This window comes from Neovison vison, chromosome 13, assembly GCF_020171115.1.
Source record: "Neovison vison isolate M4711 chromosome 13, ASM_NN_V1, whole genome shotgun sequence".
Lineage (NCBI taxonomy): Eukaryota > Metazoa > Chordata > Mammalia > Carnivora > Mustelidae > Neogale > Neogale vison.
Window position 1 is genome coordinate 21147498 of NC_058103.1, and position 27303 is coordinate 21174800.

The 27303-nt window shown below is 39.0% G+C and overlaps 1 protein-coding gene across 4 annotated transcripts in view; it reads left to right on the forward strand.

Annotated features, from left to right (window-relative positions):
• Positions 1 to 27061, forward strand: part of TSHR (thyroid stimulating hormone receptor) — a 163029-nt gene extending 135968 nt beyond the window's left edge. For 3 of the 4 annotated variants that reach the window (XM_044230780.1, XM_044230779.1, XM_044230783.1), the window contains 3 exons: positions 1246 to 1305; positions 21727 to 21915; positions 23548 to 27061. In XM_044230780.1, coding sequence (XP_044086715.1) covers positions 1246 to 1305; positions 21727 to 21915; positions 23548 to 24961 — 1663 coding nt within the window. In that variant the 3' untranslated portion in view covers positions 24962 to 27061. The remainder of the gene's footprint in view (positions 1 to 1245; positions 1306 to 21726; positions 21916 to 23547) is intronic. The other variant, XM_044230781.1, reaches the window with a different exon arrangement.
• Positions 27062 to 27303: the final 242 nt, after the last annotated feature.

The following is a 27303-nucleotide window of genomic DNA, read 5'->3' on the forward strand; positions in this document are numbered from 1 at the left end:
ACCATTGAGCATTTATCTGGCCAAGTCCTTGCCAAAGCAGAGCACAGCATCCCAGGAGACATACAAGATAATCCATTAGAGGCAAGAAGAAATATTAGAGGTTCTATTTATACTTAAGCTTTTAAAAATAAGAACAAATTAAGTTTTGCTACTATTTTATACACAGATGACTGTGGTCCCTCAGGTGTCAGGTAGGAAATGGAGGTATCCCAAGGGAACAGGGGGTGAGCCACAGTTCAAAGACTTAACATCTGCGACTCTTTCAGTTTCAACAATTGTACCTCCCTTTCAGATTGAGTGCCCCTAGTTCAGTGAATTCATGGCCTTATTTTCTTAACAGATAGACTCCATATGAGAGGGCAGAGTGACCCTGAAAATCTACTGCACCACATGGGGTTCTTTGTTAACTCAGGGCAAAGTACTTAAAAGCATTATGCATTTTTCTTTCCACAATAACACAAGTGGGGAAAAAAGGTGTTGACCTTTTCTCTGATTTTTTTAACCTCAAAGATACTTTTAAAGACAACTTTAACTGTTCCTTCAAGATAAATGTGATATTTCACTAATGAATGTTGTATTTCTGAAGAAATTTTTGCTTTGGAAAGGGCCTTTAAAAACAGGTATTTAATGAGAATGGCGAATGTCACTTAAGAAAATTACATCTTGTTAAAGACAGAAATTGAATTTTACCCTGTTGAAAAAATATTTCGAATTAATAACTACAGGGGTTTAAAATCCATGTGTATAAAATATGAAAATGAAACACCTTCAGGTTAGTATACAAAGACAACTGATTGACATCTGAGAATATGAATTTCAGTAAAAACATGCATTTAATTCCTGAATTGGATTGAGAGATGAGAATCTTAACTTAATAAGTACAGCCAAGCCTGCCTGATTCCATGTGGAACCATCTTTCTTTGTTCGGTAACTTTTTTATTGACAGCCATTTAAACCAAAGCCAAAATAAACTAAACCAGAAGCGGACCTCCGGAATAACTTTATCAGAAAGAATTAAACAGCAATTTCCAAAATTAGTGAAGTATATTTAATTACACTGCTTTCACTTTAGTGAAATTTTTAAAAAATAGTGTTTATTTTTATCTTGTACTTTTGAAATGTATGTTTAGTGTTTTTTATAATGTGTATAACATGTATTACAGTAATATGTGTGTAAAGCTCATAGATGTACATATGTTAAAGGCACATACTCAAACATTTTTTACTTGTGACTATGTGACATAGAAAGAATTTAAAGACCAATGATGAAGACCACAACCACTCAAATTGGAGATCTGCTGCAAGGTAAATGGCTGGCCCCAGAATTTACATCAAAATACAGCTTCCTTTATGGAGAAAATCTTCCCATGAGAGCAAAGTTGCTCCAACTAAACAGTATGCTTTATGAAGTAGTTGGCTTGCATTTTACTATAAGCTTCTTCTGTTTCTCAAGGACTCATAAGTGTAAGTTAGCCAATGGGCACCATGCTTTGAGTAGCACTAGTCTAGATGGCAAGAGCCCCATATCTCCCTTTGTCTTCTATGTTGTTCCCTCTCAATTCCATCCTCCCCAAACCTCTATGTGTTAAAGTACAAATAGGATATTAACATGCAGTGTTGGTCTCCCATAGCCCTTGGGATAAAGACCATGGTGTGGTATGCAAGACTCTGTTATAATCTTAAGCTTTGTCTCTCACACCACTATATACCCCTGACCAATGATCCATCCATATTAGCTCCCCTAATGCTCCAACCTACATACGTGGTTATGTTAAACTCTTGTTTTTCATACTGCTTGAAAAATCCTATCACAATCTTATCTGTCTGATGAACACATACTACCATTAGACATTGAAGACTTCTCTCTGAAGTCATTCTTGACCCTTCTTCTCCTTAGGTAAAAATAAACATTTCTTCTTCTATACTCCAGTACCTCTATGTATGCATCTCAAAGCACCAGTAATAAGTTTCTGTCTCTCTCTCCAGGAGCTCCTATAGGACAGGACTGTGTCTATTTCATTTCTACAGTCTACTTGATTTTACAATGCCTGAAACACAGTACTAGCTTAATAAATGTTTGCAAAATTAATATGGTATACAGTAAATGTTAGAATCTAACTTCTGTACATGCTATAGCGTTTAAATAGCAGTCACATGATGAGGCACCTATGACACATCCAAGCAGTGATGTCTACAGATGTGAAAGTAACAAGAGCCATCAGGGCTGGAGATGTATTTAAGATGCTTTGGAATGTAGGTGGTAATGGGAGATATGAGTATAGAGGAAATCTCAATAAATTGAGAGAATGGAGAAGCACCTGGATGGTTCAGATGGTTAAGTGATAGCCTTCAGCTCAGGTCATTATCCCAGGATCCTGGGATCAGCCTCGCATGGGGCTCCCTGCTGGGTAGGGAGCATGCTTCTCCCCCTCCTTCTACTGCTCCCCCTGCTTATGCTCTCACACTCTCTCTGTCAAATATATAAATAAAATCGTTTAAAAAAATGGATAGAACGGAGACTTCTGATAACCCTCCCCACCAAAGTAATTTTCCCTGATCCTTCCTTAAACAACATTAAAATGGGAGTACTTAATGAAAAAAGAGCATAAATTAAAAAGCATAAATTCTCAGTGATAGAGTGGAAGAGTGACATGAATAAGTGATCTTGAAAATCCAAGAGAGAACTACATGCTAACCATGCTGACTCAAAATCACTAAATCTAGGAAATATTTCATCAGTTAAATCTTAAGTATTCTGCAGGTGGGGGTATAGGTGACATTGAATTTGGAAGTCTTTAAAAACTTCACCTGTTCCCCTAGATCACCTCTCCCACACTGCACAGGTGACCAACTACTTTTTATTAACCCCAGAAGAAAACTAGAATTTACTTTCTGTTAAAATGCCATCACCATAGTTGAAGGATAATAGGCAGTTGAGGGTAGAAGTGAATCACTGTCTGCAAACAGGATTATGTGAAAGTTCACATACTAAAATGTAAGACCAACTAGTTTCTTATCCAGTCAACTCACAGAATATTGTCATCTAAGTTAATACTTTCCAGATAGGAGATTAAAGTTCTGGGGAGGCTGAAAACCCCAAGGAAAGAAAAAAAATCTACAAAAATGTTCATTGATATTTTCCTAAAGACACTGAAGTAAAACCCTTCAGACAACAAACAAAAACACACAGAGCTCTCCATAAGCCTCCCCTCCCCCATAAATATGAACATGCATCCAAGGATCCCCAAACCTTAGGGGAAAGCTGTTGACATGAAAAACTAGAACAGAGAAGGGGAATTTAAAGGAATAGAAATAAAGCAAGAAACAGAAAACTTTAACAAAAATTATAACAAATATCCTCAGAGAGATAGTTTTTTTCATCTATAACTTAACTTCTTATAGAGTAATATTCTGAAAACAAGAAAAGGCTTTTGACTTCTAGAATAAAACATAGGGAAAACTTTCTTGACATAGGCTTAGTGATGATTTTTTAGATATGACACCAAAAGCATAAGCAAAGAACCAAAAATAATCTAGTGGGACTACATTAAATCAAAAGTCTTCTACACAGCAAAGGAAATACTCAACAAAATGAAAAGGCAATGTAAAGAATAAGAAAAAATATTTGTAAATCTTATGTCTGATAAGAGGGTAATACCCAAAATATATAAGGAACTCTGTCAAGTCAATTTTTTGAAAAACCCAAATAATCTAATTGAAAAATGGGCAAAGAACATGAACAGGGTTATTTCCAAAGATACAAGTAAGAGGGCAATTTCCATTTATAATTTGAGTAAATTTGAGGGACATAAAATGGGCAATAGGAATATGAAAAATGTATTCAACATCACCAACCACTAGGAAAATGCAGTAACCATAATGAGATGTCTCCCCACATATGTTAGAATAGCTGCTATCAAAAAGAGAAGAGAAAACAAGTATTAACAAGGATATGAAGAAAAAGGAACACTTACGTGCTGTTAGTAGGAATATAAACTGTACAGCCATTATGAAGAACAGTATGTTCTTCAAAAAATTAAAATTAGAATTATCTAATAGTTCCTCAAAAAATTAAAATTAGAATTATCATATGATCCAGCAATCCTACTTCTGGGTGCATATACAAAGGAAATGAAATCACTACATTGAAGTGATATCTGCATAGCCATGTTCATTGGAGAATTATTACAATATGGAAAACATGGAAACAAGTACTTATTACAATAAGTAAAACTTAGACGAATACTTTTAAGTGTTCATCTATGAATGGATAAAGAAAAGATGGTATGTGATATATATAATGGAATATTACTCAATCGTGAGAAACCCTGCCATTTGCAACAACATGGATGAACCTTAAGGCCACTATGCTAAATGAAATAAGTCAGACAGAGAATGACAGATAGTATAGGATCTCACTTATATGTGGAATTTATAAAAGCCAAATTCATAGAAGCAGAGAGTAAATTGGTGGTTGTCAGGGACAGTGGGTGGGGGAAATGGGGAAATGTTGGTCAAAAGGTAGACAATTTCCAGTTATAAGTTGAATAAGTTCTGGGAATCTCATGTACAGCATGGTGACTAACTTTAAATAATACTGTATTGTATACTGAAAAGTTTCTAAGAGATCTTAAAAGTTCTCCCCCCACATACATACAAAAAGAAATGCTGGCTATGTGAGGTAATGAATGTGTTAACTAATCTTATTATATTAATCACTATATATATATAGAGAGAGAGAGAGAGAGAGAAAGAGAGAGAGAGAGCAAATCATCACATCGTATACTTTAAATTTACACAATGCTATATGTCTATTATATCTCAATAAACCTGGGTGGGGGGAGAAGGAGTCCTTGGAAATGAAAAATATGGTAGTCAGGGCCATAGGCAAATGCATATATAACTTTAGGATATATTTTTTAAAGATTTTATTTATTTATTTGAGAGAGAGAAAGAGAGAAGCAGACTCCCCACTGAGCAGGGAGCCCAATGTGGGGCTTGATCCCAGAAGACTAGGATAATGACCTGAGCCAAAGGCAGATACCCAACTGACTGAGCCACCTAGGTATTCCCAACTTTAGAATATTTTGACAGCCCATTCCCCCAAAAGGTCTTACTAGTCTGAGTTCCACTAACCAATTATTAGAGTATCTGTTTTCCCTATATTTTTTATTTTGCATTTCTCTAATTATGAGTGAGGTTGGACATCTTGCTATCTCTTTGTCTGGTTAAGTATATTTATTCTTATTTTTTCCACATTTTTCTTAATAGGTTTTATGCTTCCTTGCCCCCAAATTTTCATAGTTATTTATAGATCATAGTTATAAAATTATATCTTTATATATGATATCATTTGTAAGTACCTTTTACCATTTTGTTTTTTGTCAACTTATTTTGTTTACAGTGAGGGAAAAATATGGTAGTCAACACACATACAAAATTAACCAGTTTTTAAAGATAGAGTGGAAAACAACTCCCAGAAAAGAGAACACTCAAAAATAACATACGGAATAGAGGAGAGAAAAGATAAGAAAATTGTAAGTTCAAACTTTTGGAGGGGAAATTAAAAAAAAAGGAAGTTGTGAGAGATGTTTTCCCATAAATGAAGGAAATACGTTTTCAGAATAAAAAGATCTGTAAAGAATTCTCATGAATGAAAAAGAGCTCACGGAGGTACATCATAAGTCATGAAAATGCTGTGATAAGGAGAATATCCTAGAAGCTTTTAAAGAGAAAAATCATGTTACCTGCAAAGATTGAAGACTCAGCATGCCATCAATCTTCTTAGCAGTAACATTGAAAGATAGAAAATAACAGAGTACATCCCTCAAATTCTGAGGGAAATTTATTTCCTGACTATCAAAGATAAAGGTAAAATGAAGACATTTTCAGACATGAAAAGTCTCAAAATCCTGATTTCCCATTCACCTTTTCTTGGAAGAAAAGAAAGAGGAAAATAAGGAATTCAGAAACAGTGATCAATACAGGAAAGAAATAAATGGAATTCCCAGGATGACCAGAGGTCCTTGGAATCTTGAGACTAAGAAGTCTACCCCAGAGCTGAAGGAGAGCTCCAGGAGAGAGTTCTAGAAATAAAATAGATTAATAGGCTATGATAGTCATACAAGATGGACTGTATGAAAAACTGTTTTGCTAGATGTTTCAGAGAACTTAAGAGCACACAAAAGACTTAGCAAGAGGTCCACTCAAACCAAGGTATGTAAATAAAACAGAGAGAAGACAGAAAGCTACACAAGAAAGGACATGAAATCAAGATATGCAGAGTTGTAATACCCAAAATACTAAATACAGGTTTAATCAAGTATGTCCTAAAACTCTTCCGGGACATTAGAGGGGTTGTGTGGAAAATGTGTGTGGGGGTTAACTGAAGTGAAGTGAGCTAAATCCTCATCTTCCATAACAAGAAGTCAGTGGGTGAATCAAAAACCAATAAATCAAGAAATTATGGAAAGAAATACCTGTTAAAAGTTAAAAGTAGTTGTTCTAGAGACATCAGAAAGCAGACTAGAGGAGAAATAGCACAGGTCTGCTGCTGTATCACCAAGCTTCCAGTATAATCTGCTTTTTAAAAATAGGTCCACATATTATTTTAATGAAAACTAGAATTGAATTTAAAAAGAAAACCACAAAGCACAGGAAGAGGAAACAATGGAGACGGCAGCCTTTGAAAAGGCAGTAGCAGGAAAACACAGAGTGAATGAAGAGTTCAATCTCCCTCTTCAAATTTCAAGCACAGTTGTCTTAAAATGCATGAATAAACTAACCATGGGTGGCTTTATGACATCACCGTAATTCTTGTCTTGAACTTCTGTCAAAATCTTTTACTGGATTTCCCACAAACTTTCTCCCCATTAACTAGATTTTAAGATCTAAGGAAATCAATTATGTCTTTCATTTTTTGTAATTGCCCCATTTCAAAAGACAAGATGGCAAGTACAATAAATATCTGATAAATTGTAACCTCATACCAAATAGCCATGATCTGGCTGCGATTTGGTATAAAAGCCAAACTTGGAAAATCTTAAGCTCCAGCTAAAGAGAATAGAAATGTATGACATACATATTTCTGCCTCATAAAGATATTTGAGAAAGAACACAGTCATTTCTAACAGTCAACAAAAGCAGCCCAACTTGCCCACTCATTTTACCCTCTTTTTTTCAAGGTCAGTTCTCAAAAAAGAATCTAATTCAAAACAGGTGCAACATTTAAAGTGAGATCTGTTCTCCAATCATTGTTATATATATATTTTTAAATGCCTTTTAAATTTAGTTCAGGAGTTGAATTTTTTTACTTATTGATTTTCTCAATCAAGATATGTAATCTCATTTTCTATTTTTATGCTTTCAATTTTTGATTATCTTGTTTTCTTTTAATCTTATTTTGAAAGAGAAGCTCTTGGTGTTTATAATCCCAAAGGAAAGAACACACTGAAATGCAATGCCTTTCATAATAAGCAGAGTTCTCTAAGGTCTAAATTATGTAACCCACATTAAAAAGCACTTAACTTACTATTGAAAATGACTCTAATAGTCCCACTTACTATTAGAAGTATCTCCAAAGAAGAGGACATCTCTGTAACAATATCCTTGAGTTTGTAGAACATGTCTCAATAAAAATAAACTTTGGTTGTTATTAGTTGATCAAATTAATCATTTAAAATCTAAAGGTCATGGCACTGCCATCTTGGTTTAGAGAAGAATAAGCTTTTTATGTTCTTTTTTTTTACTCAGTAGTCTTCACAAAATCATACTATTAGATGGCTGAAAAATGGTGGCAGATTTTTTTGGCATGTCTGAGTCCACAGGTATGCTGAATACATGATTTTCTAGGTTGATCCTGGACAAATTTTTTTTTATTGAGATATAATTTACATACAGTAACATACAGTGTGCAGATTGGTGAGTTTGGGCAAAATTATGTTAGCCTATCCTAATCCAGGCTTAGAACATTTTTATCACCCAGAAAGTTCCCCTCTTGCCCCAGCTTTCATAGACAACCACAGATCTATTTGTTTTTCTCATATGAAAATCTAGGAGTAAAGCTGTCAGGTCACAGGATAGATATACATTTAACTTTGTAGGAAATATTGCCCCCCAAAATCCCATTTTCTATTCAAACCAGAGTGGTATGAAAGTTTCACACTCACCTAGCCCATTGTATTGTCAATCTTTTTGATTTAGCCATTCTAGCTGCTATAAAGCTGTTAGGACTTACTCTCTTTTTCCCTGATGATTAAGGATGAGCATCTTTTCCTGTAACCATTTGTTTTGGTTTGTTTTTTTTTTTTTTTTTTTTTTTTTGTCAAGGGTCTGTTCAAATACCTTATCTTATTTAATTGGCTTGTCTTTTTATTATTGAATTGTGATCCTGAGTGAATTTTAGACCTAAGTGAAATCAGCTTTAGTCCTAACTCCCAGCCCTTCACCATCCATAGTTTATCCTCTCTTTCCCTTTTCTCTTTCCCTTCTAAGGAGAAACAGCTAATCTGAAGCAAATTTGTTGCAATGTTCGTTTACTTACTTATTCTGCAGGCATTTTACTGAGCACCTACTGAACTCCATGAGTGTTAAAAGGATAAGACACAACTTCTGGGGGCACCTGGGTGGCTCAGTGGGTTAAGCCTCTGCCTTCGGCTCGGGTCATGGTCTTGGGGTCCTGGGATCCAGCACCACGTCAGGCTCTCTGCTCAGCGGGGAGTCTGCTTCCTTCTCTCTCTCTGCCTGCCTACCTCTCTGCCTACGTGTGATCTCTCTCTCTGTGTCAAATAAACAAATAAAATCTTAAAAAAAAAAAAAAAGACACAACTTCTGCTTTTAAAGAGGTTACAGTCAAATTTAGGAGAAATGTGCATAAGTAACTAAAAGTTTAATGTAAAAAGAGCCATGAGAAGTATTTAGAGAATCAAGATACCATTTCTAAGTAGGGTGACCAGCAAAGGCCTCACTAAAGAAGGGATATTTGAGATGGGCTTCATATGAGGGGTAGAATTGCAATAGAGAGAGATGGAGTTATGAGAGAAAGAACAAAGGCAAGTCTAGAAAAACATAGGATGTGTTCAAAGAGCAGTAACAACAAAACATAACTTCGGCCAAAGGATAGCGTTGGAAAAATGTGTTGTGCTGAAATCATATTGTGGGGAACATGACCTGACTCAGGAAGTTAAGGGTGGCTCACTGAAGAATTACCATGCAAATATTAGTCATAGTTACATAACCCATCACAGTTTGTGGCCCTCTTCAAAGCACCCCTACGTCTTCTTTCCTTCACCTTTGCCCATCCTTGGCCCTGTCTTAGTCCTGAATACCTGTGTCCCAGCCACTGTGCTGTGACTACTCGTTTGCATCTCCTGGCTATTTGGCAGGCACGGGACCTCCTCAGAGAGCATCGAGATTGCACCCAAAGACTTAATCAGCCCGGCGCACTTTGTCTCCTTTCTGTGCTTGCCAAGAAGAGCCTTCAGAGCAGTTCTCTTTGAGAGGAAAGGAACCTCTTATGGTAGAAAACCAGAGAAGATTTGTTGCTAGGTTGTTCTGCTCATGGGAGTGAGAAATGAACTGCAAGGATAAACATACTCTTACAGGTCCTGGCTTGGGCATCAAGTCCAACCTGTGCCAAGGGAGCCAAGTTTGGGGAAGCAATGGAAGCAGGTCATCCCTCCTTCCTAAGACACACACCTGTGTCTCCAGAGGCAAGTAGGTGACTTGCAACCACTTTGTGGAGTCCTTGAGAGCTGTGAGGAAGGTCACAGTAGAATTTGAAGAGAAAGAGGAGACAACTACTTTTCCAGATCTTTGTGCATGCTGACTTCTTGCTGATCACAAGAGGATAGTCTACTTCAGCCCTAGGAATCTTCAGACTGGAAGAACTGTGTCAACAACTCAGTATAATTGGATAACACAAAAAATCCAAGTTTATTGACCAGTAGCATCTCTTACTACCATGGCCACTGATAGGAGAAAACAGGGCTAATGCTTTAAGTCCCAACAATCTGTCATGGTTACTTTCTGCAGCAATTGAGAAATCATTTGCAGAGTGTTCCCAAACTGGAGTGATGATTCTTGTAGGAGAGAGATGATGGGGTAATGACAAAGGTCCTCAAAGTCATACAAACATTTGTATTTCTTCAACTGACTAGAAGTTCAACAACTATCATCTTCAAAAGTTTTTTACTTTAACTAAAAGAGAAGTTCTCCAAAGCACTGAGAACCACAGTTCTAGAGCAATGACCTAAAATGATCTTTCATTTTACGAGGGGATTCAGTCTGAATAAATGTTTTCATATCTATGCCAAGCTGAAAAGTAAACTAGAATGACTTTTCACCCTTGAGAAAGAATAATTCACAAACCCATTAACTGTTTCTTGTAGCACGGTTTTGCTAAAGCTAATTCTAAAGAATTAAGTAAGTGCTTGTCACATTAAGAGAAACTGATAGAACATAAAAGAAGATTTGCTGAGTCTGAGTTCTAAGAAAAGAAACTTGCAAAATGTTCTAAATCATATACATTCCGAACAGTTTTATTAACTAGTCACTTCTCTTTAGCTAGGAATCCTCAACAGTGCTAAATCTTAAGAACAAGAAATAAGTAGGAGCACTTTTTCTTTGCAACTTTAAGTATAAATAATCTACATTTTATTAAGTGCCTACTAGCTCTATGCTAAACATTTTTATATAAATTATTTTATTTTATCCCATCAACCCCAAAGGATTCTGACTTTTCTAACACTACTTTTCTCATATTTTTTGGTGATTTCACCCATATCAAGTCTCTCAGTTATGTACGGGGTGAAAGAAGAGAAATAAGATTGCATGGGGCCAAACAGCTGAGGCAAATACAATGTTATGTAGAAAGTTTTACTCGTGATTATACAATTAATTAGAAGACGCTAGTCATAGACGTACTGATAGGAGGGGTGAATCAACCTAGGATTAAAATTTTCAATAAATAACCCACAAACATAAGCACGAGAAGCAGTTTTTGGTGTAACCAATGAGGCATTCTGTTCTCAAGTTAGTATGGATGATGACTAAATTCTTTGACTCTTCTGAGATTTTTACTCTTGGGACAGATGGAAGGAAATAAGTAGTTAAGGGTTTTCATTGTGACGCAATATTTCTGCTAGGTCACTGAAATCCATTTTGTTAATTATGTTCCACTTCTGATTCTAAAGGAAATAAACACCTTAAAAGAAATTGGACTTTTCATTTCTCACAGGTAGCACTGAGGTCAATCCTTCAGCCACTATGGTGATGGCCATTTTGTGTGTGTGTTGGGGAGGGAGAGAGGATTTAACACTGAAGACAAGGAGAGCAAGGATAGGTTTTTGTTTAGCATCTATCTGGCTAATGGCAATAAGTTGCCATCATTTCCTTTTGTCATTGTGTGGTAAAGAGCTGAGCTTACTGAATTACAGTATATGGATAGTTTTTCTTTGAAGAATCCATCATGCGAAGATCGTAAACTCCGTGAGATTTTTCTGGGTCGTGGAAGCTGCGGGCTTAAAAGAAATGTAATTATATAAACTTGAGAGGGAGAAAAAGAGGACAGCAGTGATATCTGAGTTACAAAGCAATTTTATATACATACCAAGACTTCAAAAAAAGATTAGTAATTTATGATCATCTGAACCTTTGGCCTATAATCTTATTATTAATGGCAGACATTTTTGAGCTTCAGCTGTGTTATAGGTTCTTTACAGATAGTAGATGGCCTTGAACCTTTTTAACTATTCAATGGCAGGTGTTATTATCCCTCTTTAACAAATGAGAAACCGAGGTGCAGAGATGATAGGTAAGTTCCCAAGGACACCTGGCCATAGGTGAAGGTTCTAGAATGCAAACCCAGTAGTAACTAACCCAGAAACACCATTTCTTCCTGGCACACAAGGTTAATTCTTCTCACATAGGATTATTTTTGCATCTGTTGTTCTCCAGCTTTGCTAGATCATTTTCTTAAATCTCTGCTTAAAACGGTCCAGGTCTTTAGCATCTTCCTCAGGAAAAAACCAAAGTCCTCACAAATAGCATTCAAAGACCTTGCTATAACAGCTTCCTACCCATGACCTGTTCTCTGATTTCATTTCCTACTTCTTTCCTCCTCATCACTCCACACCAGCCATACTGAACAAGTCCACTTAAGGGTTGTACACTGTCTTCTCTGTATGGAAGGCTCTTTCCCCAGATATCCATGTGGTTTGCTCCTTCACCTCTTTCAAGTTTTTGCTTAAAAGTTATCTTCTCATTGAGATCTTCCCTGAACACCCTATTTAAATTTGCAAGCTGCCCACCATTCTTCATCACACTTCCCTGCTCTGTGTTTCTCCATGATGCTTATTACTGTCCCCATCTGGATGTCTAATAGGAATCTCAAACTCAACCTGACCAAAACTGAGCCCCTGATCTTTCCCTCCACACCTCCCTCACTTGCAATCTTCCCCATCTCAGGAAATGGCAATTCCATTCTTTTAGTTGGAGACCAGAAATCTCAGAGTCATTCTTTACTCCCCTTTCCCACCCATATCCAATTCATGAGAAAGTTCCATTGATTCTACCATTTAAATTTACTCAAACTCCAGCCATTCTCAGCATCTCCAGTGCTCCCTCTCTGGTCCAAGAGACCATCCTCTCTATTGTTGGTCTTCTCATTTCCAACCTTTGCGCTCTTTGGTTTCCTTTCAAAGCAATAGCCAGACTGGTTCTTTCAAAATAAGTCAGATAACATCATTCCTCTAAAGACTCTTGATCTCACTCTGATAAAAAGACAAAGTCCTTCTGATGGCCTACAAGGCACACATGATCTGGCTCCCCATTACATCTCTGACTTCTACATTTCCCACTCCTCTGCTGTCTCAGCCCCCACCACAGTGGCCTCCTTATTTCTTCAAACATAACTGGAACACTCTTTCCTCAGGGCTTTGGCACTAGCTGGTCTCTCTGCCTGCACTGTTCTTACCTCAGATATCAACGCGTTTCTCTCCCTCACCTCCTTTAGACCTTTGCTCTACTGTCTCTTCCATGAGGACTTTCCTGACACCATCCCCAATTATGACCCCACTTTTGAGTTCTTCCTTTCCTCTTCCTGGTATTCCTTTTCCCCACAGTTTTATTATTATCAAACTTACTTTTTTTTTTTTAAGTGTCCCTCTCTCCCCACTAGAACATAAGCATGAGAAGAGCAGGAATTCCTGCCTGTTTTGTTTACTTCTATGGCCCTAGCTCCTAGCAACATAGACCAATACATAGAAAGCAATCAGTAAGTATTTTTAAAAAAATGCATGATATGCATTTTAAATTCTTATAACCAATCAAGTCACTCTCTTAAATGTATAACTTTTAAGCCCTTAAGTAATTTCTGAGTCAGTATTAATAAATTACTTAAACTGCCTGTTAAGCAGTAAATTAATCTTTCTGTTTTAGATGCATATCATCTACCAATTTGCCGATGTGACTACACATCTTTAATGGGTCAGCTTCTGCCTATCGATCTTTAGCGAAAAAACCCACATGTGTTAGAAGCAAACAAAAGAAATCTCCAATTGCTGCTGAAAAACACTGGCAAGCTAAGTAGTGCTTATTTCATTGCAACTGAATTCATCAAAGGTTCATCTTAAATAATAATGACAATACATCTCACAAAAATGGAAATTGTTCCAGTGTTTGGGGATGTTAGGGTACATAATTGCTTGAGGAGCAATTTGTTTTTCCTATGACATCGAATATCAGTTGGCTCTTTTTTGTTTTCCTGGCATTTTTCAAACTCCGTGATCTTCTTGCCCTGTGTATAACCCGGCAGATCTCACCCTCTCCAAATTCACGTCCTGTTACTTTCATTAGACACTTAACTTGAGATGGTTCCCATGACTTAGACAATTAGGCTTCCAACTGTCTGCCAGGCTGAGCTCAGCTGCATTCTGTTTTGTGACTAAATACTTGCTAGAGACAAATTCTCAGGAAGCTCAGTGCCCATCATTTGATGAGCCCTTTGTGAAAAGTGCTCAAATCACTAAGAGAGAGGGCAGCCCTCCAGCTTGAGGTTTCCTTCCATGTGGCTGCACTCACAAATCATTTCGGATCCCTTTATTGCTGATACCACTTTCCATTTCTCTCACTCTGAACACAAAGTTCTTAATGCCACGACATTTTGAAATTTTATTTTAGAAAAGAAGGTACACTATTAATATATTCTGGATTCAAAGTGGGCAGATAAAAATTGGGGTGAATGAGGAAAGATACAGCTTGAAAGAACTTAAAGTGATCCTGCCTGGTTGAGTTGGGGCTTTCATCAGACCAAGACTCTTTCTCTCCTTCAACTTGGGGGATGCGAAACTGTCTCGTTGTCTAGTTGTCTGGCTGACTCAGCCTCAGCGAGTATTTGTTCTAAGCTCTTACGCAGATATACATGCTAAATGGAGTCATGGTGAAGAGTGATACATCGAACCTAAGCTTTTATTTCCCCTCCCTCATAAGAAAAGATAAGAAAAGATGGGAAAGGAATTTTTAATATACATAAATCCGAGAGGACAGATGAGGATACATGGGTGGTCGGGCGAGCTACAGAATTCTGAGGGAAAAAAGGCAGAGAGAAGGAAGACGATGTAAGAATAGCAGTCCCTGGAAGCGTGTATCTGGAGGGAGCTGCCTTGCCCAGCAGAACATCTGAAGAGCATGGGACAGAGAGGTGATGGGTGTGGCCTGGCAACAATGAGACATGGGGCTAAAGACAGAGGATTTATTGAAGATTTACATCTGGAAATGTTACCCCACTGCCCTGTTCATGCAAAGTGCCAGCAGCCAAGAGTACCTCCCTTCTAAGCTAGAGACTTCAAGTCTTTACTCTGAAGAAGTTGAGAAACTCTAAAACAAAAGAGACCTCCATTATCTGGCATTTTACAGTCCAACAGCATAATGGCCAGCTCCCCCACAGAATTGCCCTAAAGCAGAGTCTGCCAGTGGACAAGATCCCAATCAGATTTTCAGTCTTGTTCTTAAGCACGAGCATGCGACCTAGGATCACCAGCAAAAGAACGCTTATGAGTGAAAGACTGAGACCAAGAAAGACAAGCGGAATGGAAATGGGTCTGGAGGAGCCGTACACATTTCAGAGAACAGAAGAGAACTTTTAACAAGGCCACCACTAATCATCTGAGATAAATCTGAGAAGACATTTTTCACAGTAATAATGACAATAATAACATATTTATTGAGAACATACTGTCAGCTATTGTTGAACAAACCCAAGACAAAGAAACTGATACACAAAAGGGCTCAGTGACTGATAGTAAGTGCAGAAGCCAGGAGTCAAACCCAAAGAGTTGGAATTTAAAAGCATTTCTAAACATTATGTGTCCTTCCTCACATATACTATAAAAAAGGATGAGAAGGGGTGCCTGGCTGGAGCAGTCGGTTAAGTGTCTGAGTCTTGGGTTCAGGGCAGGTCCTGATCTCAGGGTCATGAGATCGAGGCCCTTGTCAGACTCTGAGTTCAGCACCGAGTCTGAGATTCTCTCTCTCCCTCTGCCCCTTCCCCAGCTCGCAAGCATGTGCTCTCTCTCTCTCAAATAAATAAATCTTAAAAAAAAAAAAAAAAAAAGGAAAGGAAAACATGAAAGCTCTTCTTAAAATGTATCTATGCATTTGACAATTATGTATTCAGAACCTTCTGTCTTTCAAGCACCAGTCTAGGTGCCAAAATATGGCAGTGAAGAGAACAGGCAGAGTCCCAGCTTTCCTCAAACTAAAACTAAAAAATTCAAATCCCGGCACAGAAAGGCAATACTGCATGATCTCACTTATATGCATAATCTACAACAGCTGAGCTCATCATGAGAGAGTAGATTGGTGGTTACCAGGCTTGAGGGATGGGGCAATAGAGAGATATTGATCAAAGGGTGCAAAGTTTCAGTTATGCAGGATGAATAATAAAGTCTGAGGATCTAAGGTACAGCATGGTGACTACAGTTAATAATACTATTTTGTATATCTGAAACTGCTAAGAGAGTAGATCTTCAATGTTCTCGACCATAAGGAAAAAAAAAAAACTATGTGAGGTGACAGGTATTTTCATTAGTTTTCATTGTGGTAATCATGTCAAAATGTACACATCTATCAAAACACCACATTGAGCACCATAAATCTATACAATTTTTATTTGTCAGTTATACTTTGATAAAGCTGGAAACAAAAATTTTCAATGAATTTTTTTTAATTCAGTAGAAGAGATAGAAGGTACAGTCAAGGAATTCTACCATTAGACTCAAAACAGGTAATAGGGAAGGGGCACCTGGCTGACTCAGTAGAGCATGTGACCCTTGATCTCGGGTTGTGACTTTGAGCCCCACATTGGGTATAAAAACTACTTAAGGGGCACATGGGTGGCTCAGTGGGTTAAAGCCTCAGCCTTCGGCTCAGGTCATGATCCCAGGGTCCTGGGATCGAGCCCGACATCTGGCTCTCTGCTCCACAGGGAGCCTGCTTCCTCCTCTCTCTCTCTGCCTACCTGCGATCTCTCTCTGTCAAATAAATAAATAAAATCTTTAAAAAAAAAAAACTACTACAAAATAAAATAATAATAAATAACAGGAAAAATTACAAACAAAAAATGGAGAGAAATCTGATGAGTATAGGAAGTTTCTTTTTCACTTACTAGGAATTACAGAGAGGGAGCAAAGAACATGAGAGGAGTAAGTTATTCGGGAAATAACACCAAAAATTGTCCTAAAGCCAAAGAGCATATCCATCTAGACTAATGGTTTCACCCCCATGCCCAGGAGCCAGCACAATAAGTGCAAAAAGATCCACACCAAAGCATACCTTCATGAAATCTCACACTAGGAACAAAGAGAGTGCCATGTAATCAGTTCACAAAATAGACATGTGCCAAATCATCATGTTGCATGTTGCAAACCTACATGTGTTATACATCAATTTATCTCAGGAAACCTTGAAATTAGAGAGAGAGTGAGAGAGAGAGAGCGAGAGAGCCATAAAAGCTTCCAGTGAATAAAAACAAGTCGAAGACCAAAAATCGTATCAGTCTTAGGAAAAGCTACAATGAGTGCTAGAATTTGGTAAAGCCTTTAGAATTCTGAACAAAAACTATTTGCCACCCCAAATTTTATAGCCAGCTAAGGTATCAACAGAATCTAAGGATAGAAAAAGTCATCTTCAGACATGCAAGGATGCAGAAAGTATCTCCCTCATGTGTAGCCTTTCTAAGAAATTACTCAAAAATGTGCTCCACTGAAATGGAAAAAATCAAGAACATTACACAAGATTCAGGAAGACATTCCCATTGGGGACAAAGAATACTCTTCTAAGAACCTTGACATACATTGTGTAGACATTGGAGGAACCATGGTTTCAAGCTGGAAAGCTATGCAATGAGATCCAAGTTTTAGAAAGAACTTCTGTCCGAAGTCTGAAGGTGGGTTCTAAGACCAATCAGGAAGTTTTTGCGCAGCTTAGGTGAAATGTAATTCAGACCTAAATTAAGGTAATAGTAAGGAGAACTGTGAGACTGTGGACAGTTACAGACATAAAAATAGCTAAGATAACATCTATCGGATTAGAGGGTATAGTTCAAATGCATCTTACTGTAGACATTCATGGCACAACTATAGGGCAAGGGCAAGAGAGACTCCATGAGAATACAAGTCCCAGAAGATGGTGGAGAGAAAATAGGACTTAACACCAGTTGGCTTGGAGGAAAGAATCACTCCATTTGGGACTTTTTGCATGGAGAGGCAGCACTACAACCATTTTCAAGTGTAAAGGAACTCCTACCTTCCTTTCTGATAGCAGCCAGATTTTCTGATTAAAACTGTAGATCTTGGGGCGCCTGGGTGGCTCAGTGGGTTAAGCCTCTGCCTTCGGCTCAGGTCATAATCTTGGGGTCCTGGGATGGTGCTCCACATCAGGCTCCCTGCTCAGCAGGGAGACTGCTTCCTCCGCCCTCTCTCTGCCTGCCTCTCTGCCTACTTGTGATCTCTGTCAAATAAATAACTAAAATCTTTAAAAATAAAATAAAATTGTAGATCTCTGCAAGAGAAGTTAAATCCCAAAAAGGGGGGGAAATTACCAAAGTAGCATGAGTGGAGCAGCCAGCATCTGGAAAGGGCAGCAGCTCAGGAGCACTTTAGGTTAACAGCAGGCCTAATGGATTAGAGCTACATCAAGTGGCTCACGCCAGCAGGGAGTGAGAGGGCTCCAGATTGATTCCAGTTGGGACTGTAAGTGACTTTAGGCCCTTGAGATGATCTTGGAGATGTTGGCAAGGGCCAGATCTTCAGGACATTAAAGGACATGGTAGGAAGAGTAAATGTTATTTATGGTACATTGGGAAGTCATTGAAAGGTTTTCAGCAGGAGGGAGAACTTATTCATCCCCTATGCTATGTCTGACTACTCTGACTGCTGTGTGGAGGGTACACTGGAAGGGAAGAAGGGTAGACAAGAAAGCTATTGCACCAAGAGATGATGTGAGCTCAGACTGGAGCTGCAATTACATGAATTTGGGATTTAGGGGAAGAGAGGTGTTGTGTGTGTGTGTGTGTGTATGTGTGTGTGTGTGTGTGTGTGTGTGTGTGTGTGTGTTTTCTTCCTAGATTAAATGGAGGAGGTTGGGTGGGGGTGGAAGATTAAAAGCTAAATTTGGGATGGACCTGTTAAGTTGGAGTTGCCTATGAGGCATACAGGACAAGACGTCAAATAAGCTGTATTTTCCAGGTTCCTTGCTTCTGACTTGGGCTAAGAAAACTCTAGACTGGGTAAGAAAGGAATTGACATTCATTGAATACCTACTATCTGCCAAGTTCTCATTATGTTACTGGTGTCTCTATCATAAGTCTTACACACATTTTCCAACACTGCTTTTCTCCATGCCCGTCTAAGCCCTCTCCCAATTCAGCTCCACTGGGACCCAACTGGAGGCCACCTGAGATACGTTTGTTACAGACACTCAGACAAACCATGGAATTAACTCCTCCCTCCCAGAGTCCTAACGAGTCCCTGGAGGATTGTTGCACCTGGATCTGTGTTCAGAAAAGACTCCAGAGACCTGACGAGAATGAGTAGAGAAAGTTCCTAGGACACTAACCCCAAACTCAAGCTCCAAATTACAGTTATGGCTCCCCCCTTGGTTTGCTGAATCTTTTTGGATCTAACATGCCTCCTTTTCTTCATCTTAGTTATAATAACCACCTGCCTCATAAAAATGTTCTGAGAATTGTAGTGAGATTCTAAATTACCTAGAGAGCATCTTAATGTAGACTCCCAGGCCCCACCATCAGAGATTATAATCCACGTGGTTTTGGATGTGGCTCAGGAGTCTGTATTGCAGGTTATTCTGATGCTGGTCCAGGAACCACAAGAAACACTGATTTGCAGAGTGGTAAATTCTCAGCTTTCACCAAATATCTGCCTCAGTGCTATCTATCCCCACCATGTCGATCACTATAGCACTTTTAAAATAAGGCCCCAAATTCTTTGACACTCCTCCCATTGTGAGATGGGTTATATGTTCCCTGCCTTTAAATCTACCAGTTCTCTTGGAACTCCCCAGATGCTTCCTCTCAAAATGCCCCCTTCTCAGAACTTGACTGCCATGATAGGAGAAGCCCAAGCCATGAAGAAGCCACATTAACAGTGAACTGAGCTTTGAGTCATCTCAGCTCTGGCCCAGACACACAAGCGAAGGAGTCTGCGGATAGTATCAGCCCTAGTCACTGATTTGCCCCAGCCTTCAAGTCTTCTGGGCCGAGCCCCAGACATCACGGAGCAGAGACAAGCCGTCCTTGCCACGCCCTGGTCAAATTCCGGACAAATTTAAATTCCTGACAAAAGCTATGCTAATAATAAAAAGATTGTTGTTTGATGTCACTTAGTTTTGGGGTGTTTTGCCACTTAGTAACTGGGATGGCTCCTAAAGTGTTTTTTCAAGAAATGTCTATTAAAATGCAAACACAGTACTTGGAAGGATAAACTCTTTCAGATGAACACACGCAATCAGTGTGTGCAACAGACAGCAAAGCATTTTGAGCTCATTTTGAGCCAAGAGATGCTCTCTTGTTTCACTGACATGAAAGCATCCTTGGATAAAGACACGTAAGTTGCTTTCAGAAAGCTAAAGGCAGAAAGATGGCAACCCTTCGAAGACAGCAGAGCTAAAAGAGAAAATGCTGAATCAAAAGGACAGCTCAAGCAGGAGACCAACGTCTAGCTTCATTTACTTCCCAGTTGCATTTATGGCTGGCTCCAAAATCCCTCAGCTCTCAGCAACTATACCAAAGTTGTTCATTTATGCCAATTTTCCAAATGTACTTATGAGTACAGAATAGCAAAAGAATTCCCTGAGAATCACAAGTCTATAGTAAGAATGGGCTTAATATGAGAACTTCATGCTGATAAAAAATGACTAGCAAATTCTAGCAGCCTTGAACCCCAAGAATGTAAATCCCAGCTAAGTCAAATTACGATGTGGAGGAAGAAGCTGTAACTATTGGAATTTTCTTGCTAATAAGATACTACTAATTATTGTAAACATTTTAAAATGTAATTATTAAAAAACTGTAAAGTGGGGCGCCTGGGTGGCTCTGTCAGGTAAGCGTCAGACTCTTGATTTCAGCTCAGGTCACGATGTCAGGGTCGTGAAACAGAGGCCCACATTGTCACTGGGCTCCATGCTCAGCAGGGGGTCTGCTTCTTCTCCTCTCTCTCTCCCCTCCCACCTCTCTAAAATAAATTATCTTTTAAGAAATGTAAAACATTATAACATACATAAAATATAAGACTATTTAGTGAATATTTTCATTGATAAAATATAAAATGAGAGAGGCTAGGTTAACTATTCATGGTTTTATTCAAGCTATTATTCAGTGCAAGTAAAAATGATGGAGCAAATAATAAAAATTATTTTAAAAAATGAGGGAGCAAGACCTATAACCTGTATTTTGGGGGACTAAGAACAGGAAATGCCACACTGCACTGTGAATTAATTTTACTTTAGTAACTAACACTAATGTCTGTGCCCCCAGCTTCTCCACCCTTCCCATTGTTTTTGGAAGTGACTTGCATCTCTTTTCTCAGATTAATAACCTAAATAAACTCAGATTGTTAATATAAATATTGGAGTTTTCTTTCCATGAAATACATTTACAGCCTTCTAAAGAAACTCTGGAGAGTTTGTTTTCAGTCATGAATTCACCATGTAACTGGTATGATTTCCAAGTTCATTAGACTTCCATGATGCTTGTTTTGGTCCATATCAGTGAGCAGCTTATTAATCCTAAATCCCTAGTCCCCAAAGAGACTGAGAACAATTCAGTCCCCTCTAAGCCTGTTCAAATTTATTTCTCTTGTCTCTGGAGACCCTTTAGTAGTTACATGGTGTAATTTTCTGGAGTAAAATTGTTATCTGTCTCTGATTCCAAGAGTTTGCATTTATTATAATGAGTAAAATAGTATGTCTGCTAAACTATTATTTGTACCGAACCATACTGGAATTCCAAGTAATAAAAATGGGGAGTCCGTTGTAAATATGAACTTGGAAGCCAAATATCCCCCCTTAGACCAGTGGCAGTATCTAAAGAACTGAGTCTATGTTCAAGAGCAGAAAGGAGCAAGCCCCTATCAATCTCGGACCCACTTGACCTTCTCATCATGAAGTAGAAGGCTCTGGCCGCTCACCACCTCTGTGTTCTCTCCTTCCCAGGGATGTCTCTTACACCAGCGTCGCTGCCCTGCCATCCAAAGGCCTGGAGAACCTGAAGGAACTGATCGCAAGAAACACGTGGACTCTAAAGAAGCTGCCACTTTCCTTGAGTGTCCTTCACCTTACACGGGCTGACCTTTCATATCCAAGCCACTGCTGTGCTTTTAAGAATCAGAAGAAAATCAGAGGGTAAATGGCCGGTGTCTAGAATAAGCGACAAGAGGTCTCGGTGGAAGTTGAAGTAATTTCTGGGTTTGGGGAAGGTTTGTGGTTTGAAAGCCAGGCAGAAAGAACTGAAGCATCCATGAGAAACATCAACTTCATAGGACACAATGTCCCTGTAGACTTAAAGTGACTGCAGATGAGAAGTAAGACCAAGGTCACTGCATCACAGCAGGGAGCGGTAGGGATCTTGTAAAATCTTGTAGAGATTATACAACATGATTCCTACTCTCCAGATTCAACACATATTAGGTCCTCAACCCATACTAGATGCCACAACTATGAGGACAAACTTAGAAACACAAGCAATTAAGACTTCGATAATGTCACAGCTTTCTGGATGCCTGTGTGTGGGCTTTGGACTCAGACAGCTTTGTGCCCAAGCTCTGCCACTTTCTAGTTGTATTATTCCAGCTTCCTTACTTAACTTCCCCGACCCTCTGTGAAGGGAGATTGTAATGTTATCATTCACAGAAGTTTTGAGAAGATTAAATGAGAAACTGAACAGAAAACACCTATTGCAATGACCTGGAATGTGTTAAATTCTCAATAAATATCAGCTGCATTATGAGTTATTATCAGACTGCCTGCAAGCTGCAAAGGAGGGACAGCCTTCTTCTCTCCATGCTTTCTCTGCATCTTGTCTTCACATACACTTTGCCTCTACTTTATTCCCCCCTTGTGTCTCATGTAATCCTGTTGTCCTAACACCACCTTCATTTCTCATATATTCATGTCTTCTCCGTGTCTATACAATATCTACTGGCTGACTTTCTGACTCATATTTGCACCAGAAATAAACTGAGACCTAGTTGTCGGGGCAGAAGCAAAAGGGAAAGTTCAATGGCTCTGCAAAGAAGGCCAGTATGGGCGTGACACGTGCAGAAAGACAGAAAAGCGGGGTACAGGGGGGTGATAGGAACCATCGAGGAGGCTTGATACTGACACCATGTGGCCCTGGCTAAGAAAGGACAAGGGATGGGTAGGAGGTCTAGAGAGGACCTCAAGGTCAGGGCCCAGATTTCTCACTAGCCTCCAAATAGGTTGGAATATGCAGTCCATGGGACATTTTAACTAGAGCACAACAGATAAATCAATACTTCAGCAGCTGAAGCAAGTTATAGAATCCCTTGTGATGTCAGTATGGAGGACTAGGGAAAAACTAAATCTCACTTCCATGAGCATGTCTACATCCTAGCGTACATTTATTCATGTTTGATAAATATTTGCTAAGCACTTACTATGTGCTTGGCACTGTCCTATCCCATAGCAATGAATAGGTTGGACAAGAGCCCTCTTGCATTTTGTTCACATTCTAGTAGGGGAAGCATATAGGAAGATGCCAGATATTACTATAAAAGAAATAAACATAAGGTAGGACAATTTATTTAGGGAAATCAGGGAAGACCTCTCTAAGAAAGGGACACTTGAGTGGGGTGGGGTGGGTAATAGGAAATGATGTAGGAGAAACAGGTCTGACTAGATCATGTAGAATCTTGTCAGATCATGGAGATCTCAGGAAGTCCACATATTTTACTAAGTGTTGTGGGGACCATTAGGGGTTTTCAGCAAGCAGTGACTTATTTCTGTGCCTTGCAGAATCCTTGAGTCCTTAATGTGTAATGAGAGCAGTATTCGGAGCCTGCGTCAGAGAAAATCTGTGAATGCTTTGAATGGCCCCTTTGACCAGGAGTATGAAGAGTATTTGGGTGACAGCCATGCCGGATACAAGGACAACTCTAAGTTCCAGGATACCCACAGCAACTCTCATTATTATGTCTTCCTTGAAGAACAAGAAGATGAGATCCTCGGTTTTGGCCAGGAGCTAAAAAATCCACAGGAAGAGACCCTACAGGCCTTTGATAGCCATTATGACTACACTGTATGTGGGGGCAATGAAGACATGGTGTGTACCCCCAAGTCAGATGAGTTCAACCCCTGCGAAGACATAATGGGCTATAAGTTCCTGAGAATCGTGGTGTGGTTTGTGAGTCTCCTGGCTCTCCTGGGCAATGTCTTTGTCCTGATAGTCCTCCTCACCAGCCACTACAAACTCACTGTCCCACGCTTTCTCATGTGCAACTTGGCCTTTGCAGATTTCTGCATGGGGATGTATCTGCTCCTCATCGCCTCTGTAGACCTCTACACTCATTCTGAGTACTACAACCACGCCATCGACTGGCAGACAGGCCCTGGATGTAACACAGCCGGCTTCTTCACTGTCTTTGCCAGTGAACTGTCAGTGTATACACTGACAGTCATCACCCTGGAGCGTTGGTATGCCATTACCTTCGCCATGCGCCTGGACCGGAAGATCCGCCTCAGGCATGCGTATGCCATCATGGTTGGGGGCTGGGTTTGCTGCTTCCTGCTCGCCCTGCTCCCTTTGGTGGGAATAAGCAGCTATGCCAAAGTCAGCATCTGTCTGCCCATGGATACTGAGACACCTCTTTCCCTGGCGTATATTATCCTTGTTCTGATGCTCAACATAGTTGCCTTTATCATTGTCTGCTCCTGTTACGTGAAGATCTACATCACAGTCCGAAATCCCCAGTACAATCCGGGGGACAAAGACACCAAAATTGCCAAAAGGATGGCTGTGTTGATCTTCACTGACTTCATATGCATGGCCCCAATATCATTCTATGCTTTGTCAGCACTGATGAACAAGCCTCTCATCACAGTTACCAACTCCAAAATCTTGCTGGTTCTCTTCTATCCACTTAACTCTTGTGCCAATCCATTTCTCTATGCTATTTTCACAAAGGCCTTCCAGAGGGATGTATTTATCCTGCTCAGCAAGTTTGGTATCTGTAAACGTCAGGCCCAGGCATACCGGGGCCAGAGGGTTTCTCCAAAGAACAGTACCGGCATTCAGGTCCAAAAGGTTACCCGGGACATGAGGCAAAGTCTCCCTAACATGCAGGATGACTACGAACTGCTTGAAAACTCCCATCTAACCCCAAATAAGCAGGGCCAAATCCCAAAAGAGTATAACCAAACAGTTTTGTAAGCTAACCCTACACTAGTTGCAGTGGTAGGGGGACTTCTAAAAGGCTGGTTTCTTGAACATTTATTCCAAACCCATTACATACACCAGACAGCTGGCCTAACCCTTGTGCAGGTGATGATTCATGGGGCGAAAGTTCATCTCTGGAGAAAGGATAGCATTACCACCTAATCATTACCTCCCGGAAGGAAAAGAGACTACCAGCCGTCTGAATCCCAGTTGATATCAAAATAACTGACACTTTCTAGAAGGCTTGCTTGATGCTAACTGCAGTGACAACATTGTATAAGATGCTCAATAAATATCAACTGAAGCAGATCAACACTGAGCTTCTCACCTGTAGACAGTATTTCATACTAAAGATTCAGTAAATGGCAAATGCTATTAACTTAGTTGGTGAACACAAGATAAAATTGGCCCCATGTTGGCTTGGTCTACCTTCATGTTCCTGGATACAACCAAAGACGATGTGAATTCCTCGAAACTGAGAAGTCCAACAGGATACACGCATGGAGTAGCTGACATGAGGTGAAGGAGGGGAAAGGCTTAGCTTTGCGTTGTTTTTTCAAACTCTGAAACTATTAATCATCTCTTCACAAGGATCTACCTGATGTGACCCAACTATTATGTGTTTCCCAAAAAAAAAAAAAAAAAAAAAAAAAAAAAAACTGGCAAGATTTCAGCTAATGTGGCTGAGCAAACTAAGAATTGTTCTTCTTGGCTAGTCTCATGGCATAAAAGATGTGAACTCTAAAAATATTTCTAAGTAGCTGCAAGTGGGAATTATGAACAGAGCACACTAAATCACCCACTGATTAATAAAGCAGGCTGGATCCAGGGTAACTGTTGGCCCTTGGGCAAATCACAGGGCCACTTCTAAGTCTAGAAATGAAAGAGCTTGATGGCCTCTTCCAGGTTTAAAACTCAACATATATCCCTTGCCCTTAAAACGTGTTTCCATGACCAAAAAGAAAAGTGCAAGAAAGAAGAATCTGTTTTTCCTATCTTGTACGACTGCTATCTTTTTCTCTTTAGAGTCTAGACATACGACCCAGGAAATTTCTTTGTTTCTTTTTTGGTTATGATGTCTGAACATACTGGGCTGGATCTGAATCATTCACCAAATTACTAGATCTACACAGCTATAATTATTAGGCCAAAAAGAGATTGGTATTCATATAATAGAATAAAAGGTGGTTTTACAAATTTTTACTCTACAGAGTTACTATATCACTGTTCAGATTAACTTGAAAACATTGAACTTGTCTTCAGGGATTGGTTTCTTTACTTACTTGTTTCCAACCCACAATATGCACTAAAGCTATCAAATACTCAAATAAAGCAACACTAAAGCTATCAAGAGAAGTTTCTTCTCTCTGAAACTGCTAGCTCTTTCTAACCTCTTGATCATTGGGCATAATCTCTATTCCCCAACAATGCTCCCTTACTTAAAATGGTTAGGATCAATCTTCATCCATAGATGTACTTTCTAGATTATCTGTCAAAACAGCCCCTTAATTTCATCCCAAACAGAGATGGCATTTGCTTTATAGCTTTTGTTGTTTTAAGTATGTAGAGTAGGCTTAGTGGGCCCAATGGGCCCCCAGAGATGGTTCCCTGACTCACCTAGGATATCCCCATAGCAATACCCATTTCTGATTATCACTGAGACTTGGACGTCTTGGTAGAAATATTATGCACACTTGAAATCATGACATATCCACCATTCATCCATCCATTCACTTGTGACTAATGAAACTAAACAGTTGTGTTATTTTTTGGCATGTGTTTCTCACCTGTGACATTTTGAAATAGTACATCCTGATAAATAATGTGTTTTATCTTAAGTAGTTGAAATAACACTTTGGAAACAGTCCTAGAAAAGTAAGTTCAACACCATTATTACTAAAATTTGCATTCACAACGTGAAATAAATTTTCTTCCTATGAAATGATTGTGCTGAGTCCTATAGTAATGCTTTCACAATTTGTGAGCTTCTTTTAGGGTCCCCATTATCTGTGTTACAACTCAAGACAAGAAGAAAACAATTGGTAAATTTGGTATTGAATTCATATTAATAAATAAATTGTTGACTAATGGTAACTTAAGTATAAAATTGCATCTTGATTATGAAAGGTCTTTATGTGAAAAACTTACTCATGATGAATTGAATTATGATTCACAGACAGGCAGTGATGGCTAAGAGAAAAATATGATTAGTATTGACATTGGGAATTTAAATTGGGAATTTAAATAGATAATTTAAAATGACAAATCTATGCTATTTGGTCAGAGTTTAGTTTATCTAGCAGCATTCAACTATCTGAAGATAGACCAAAATCACT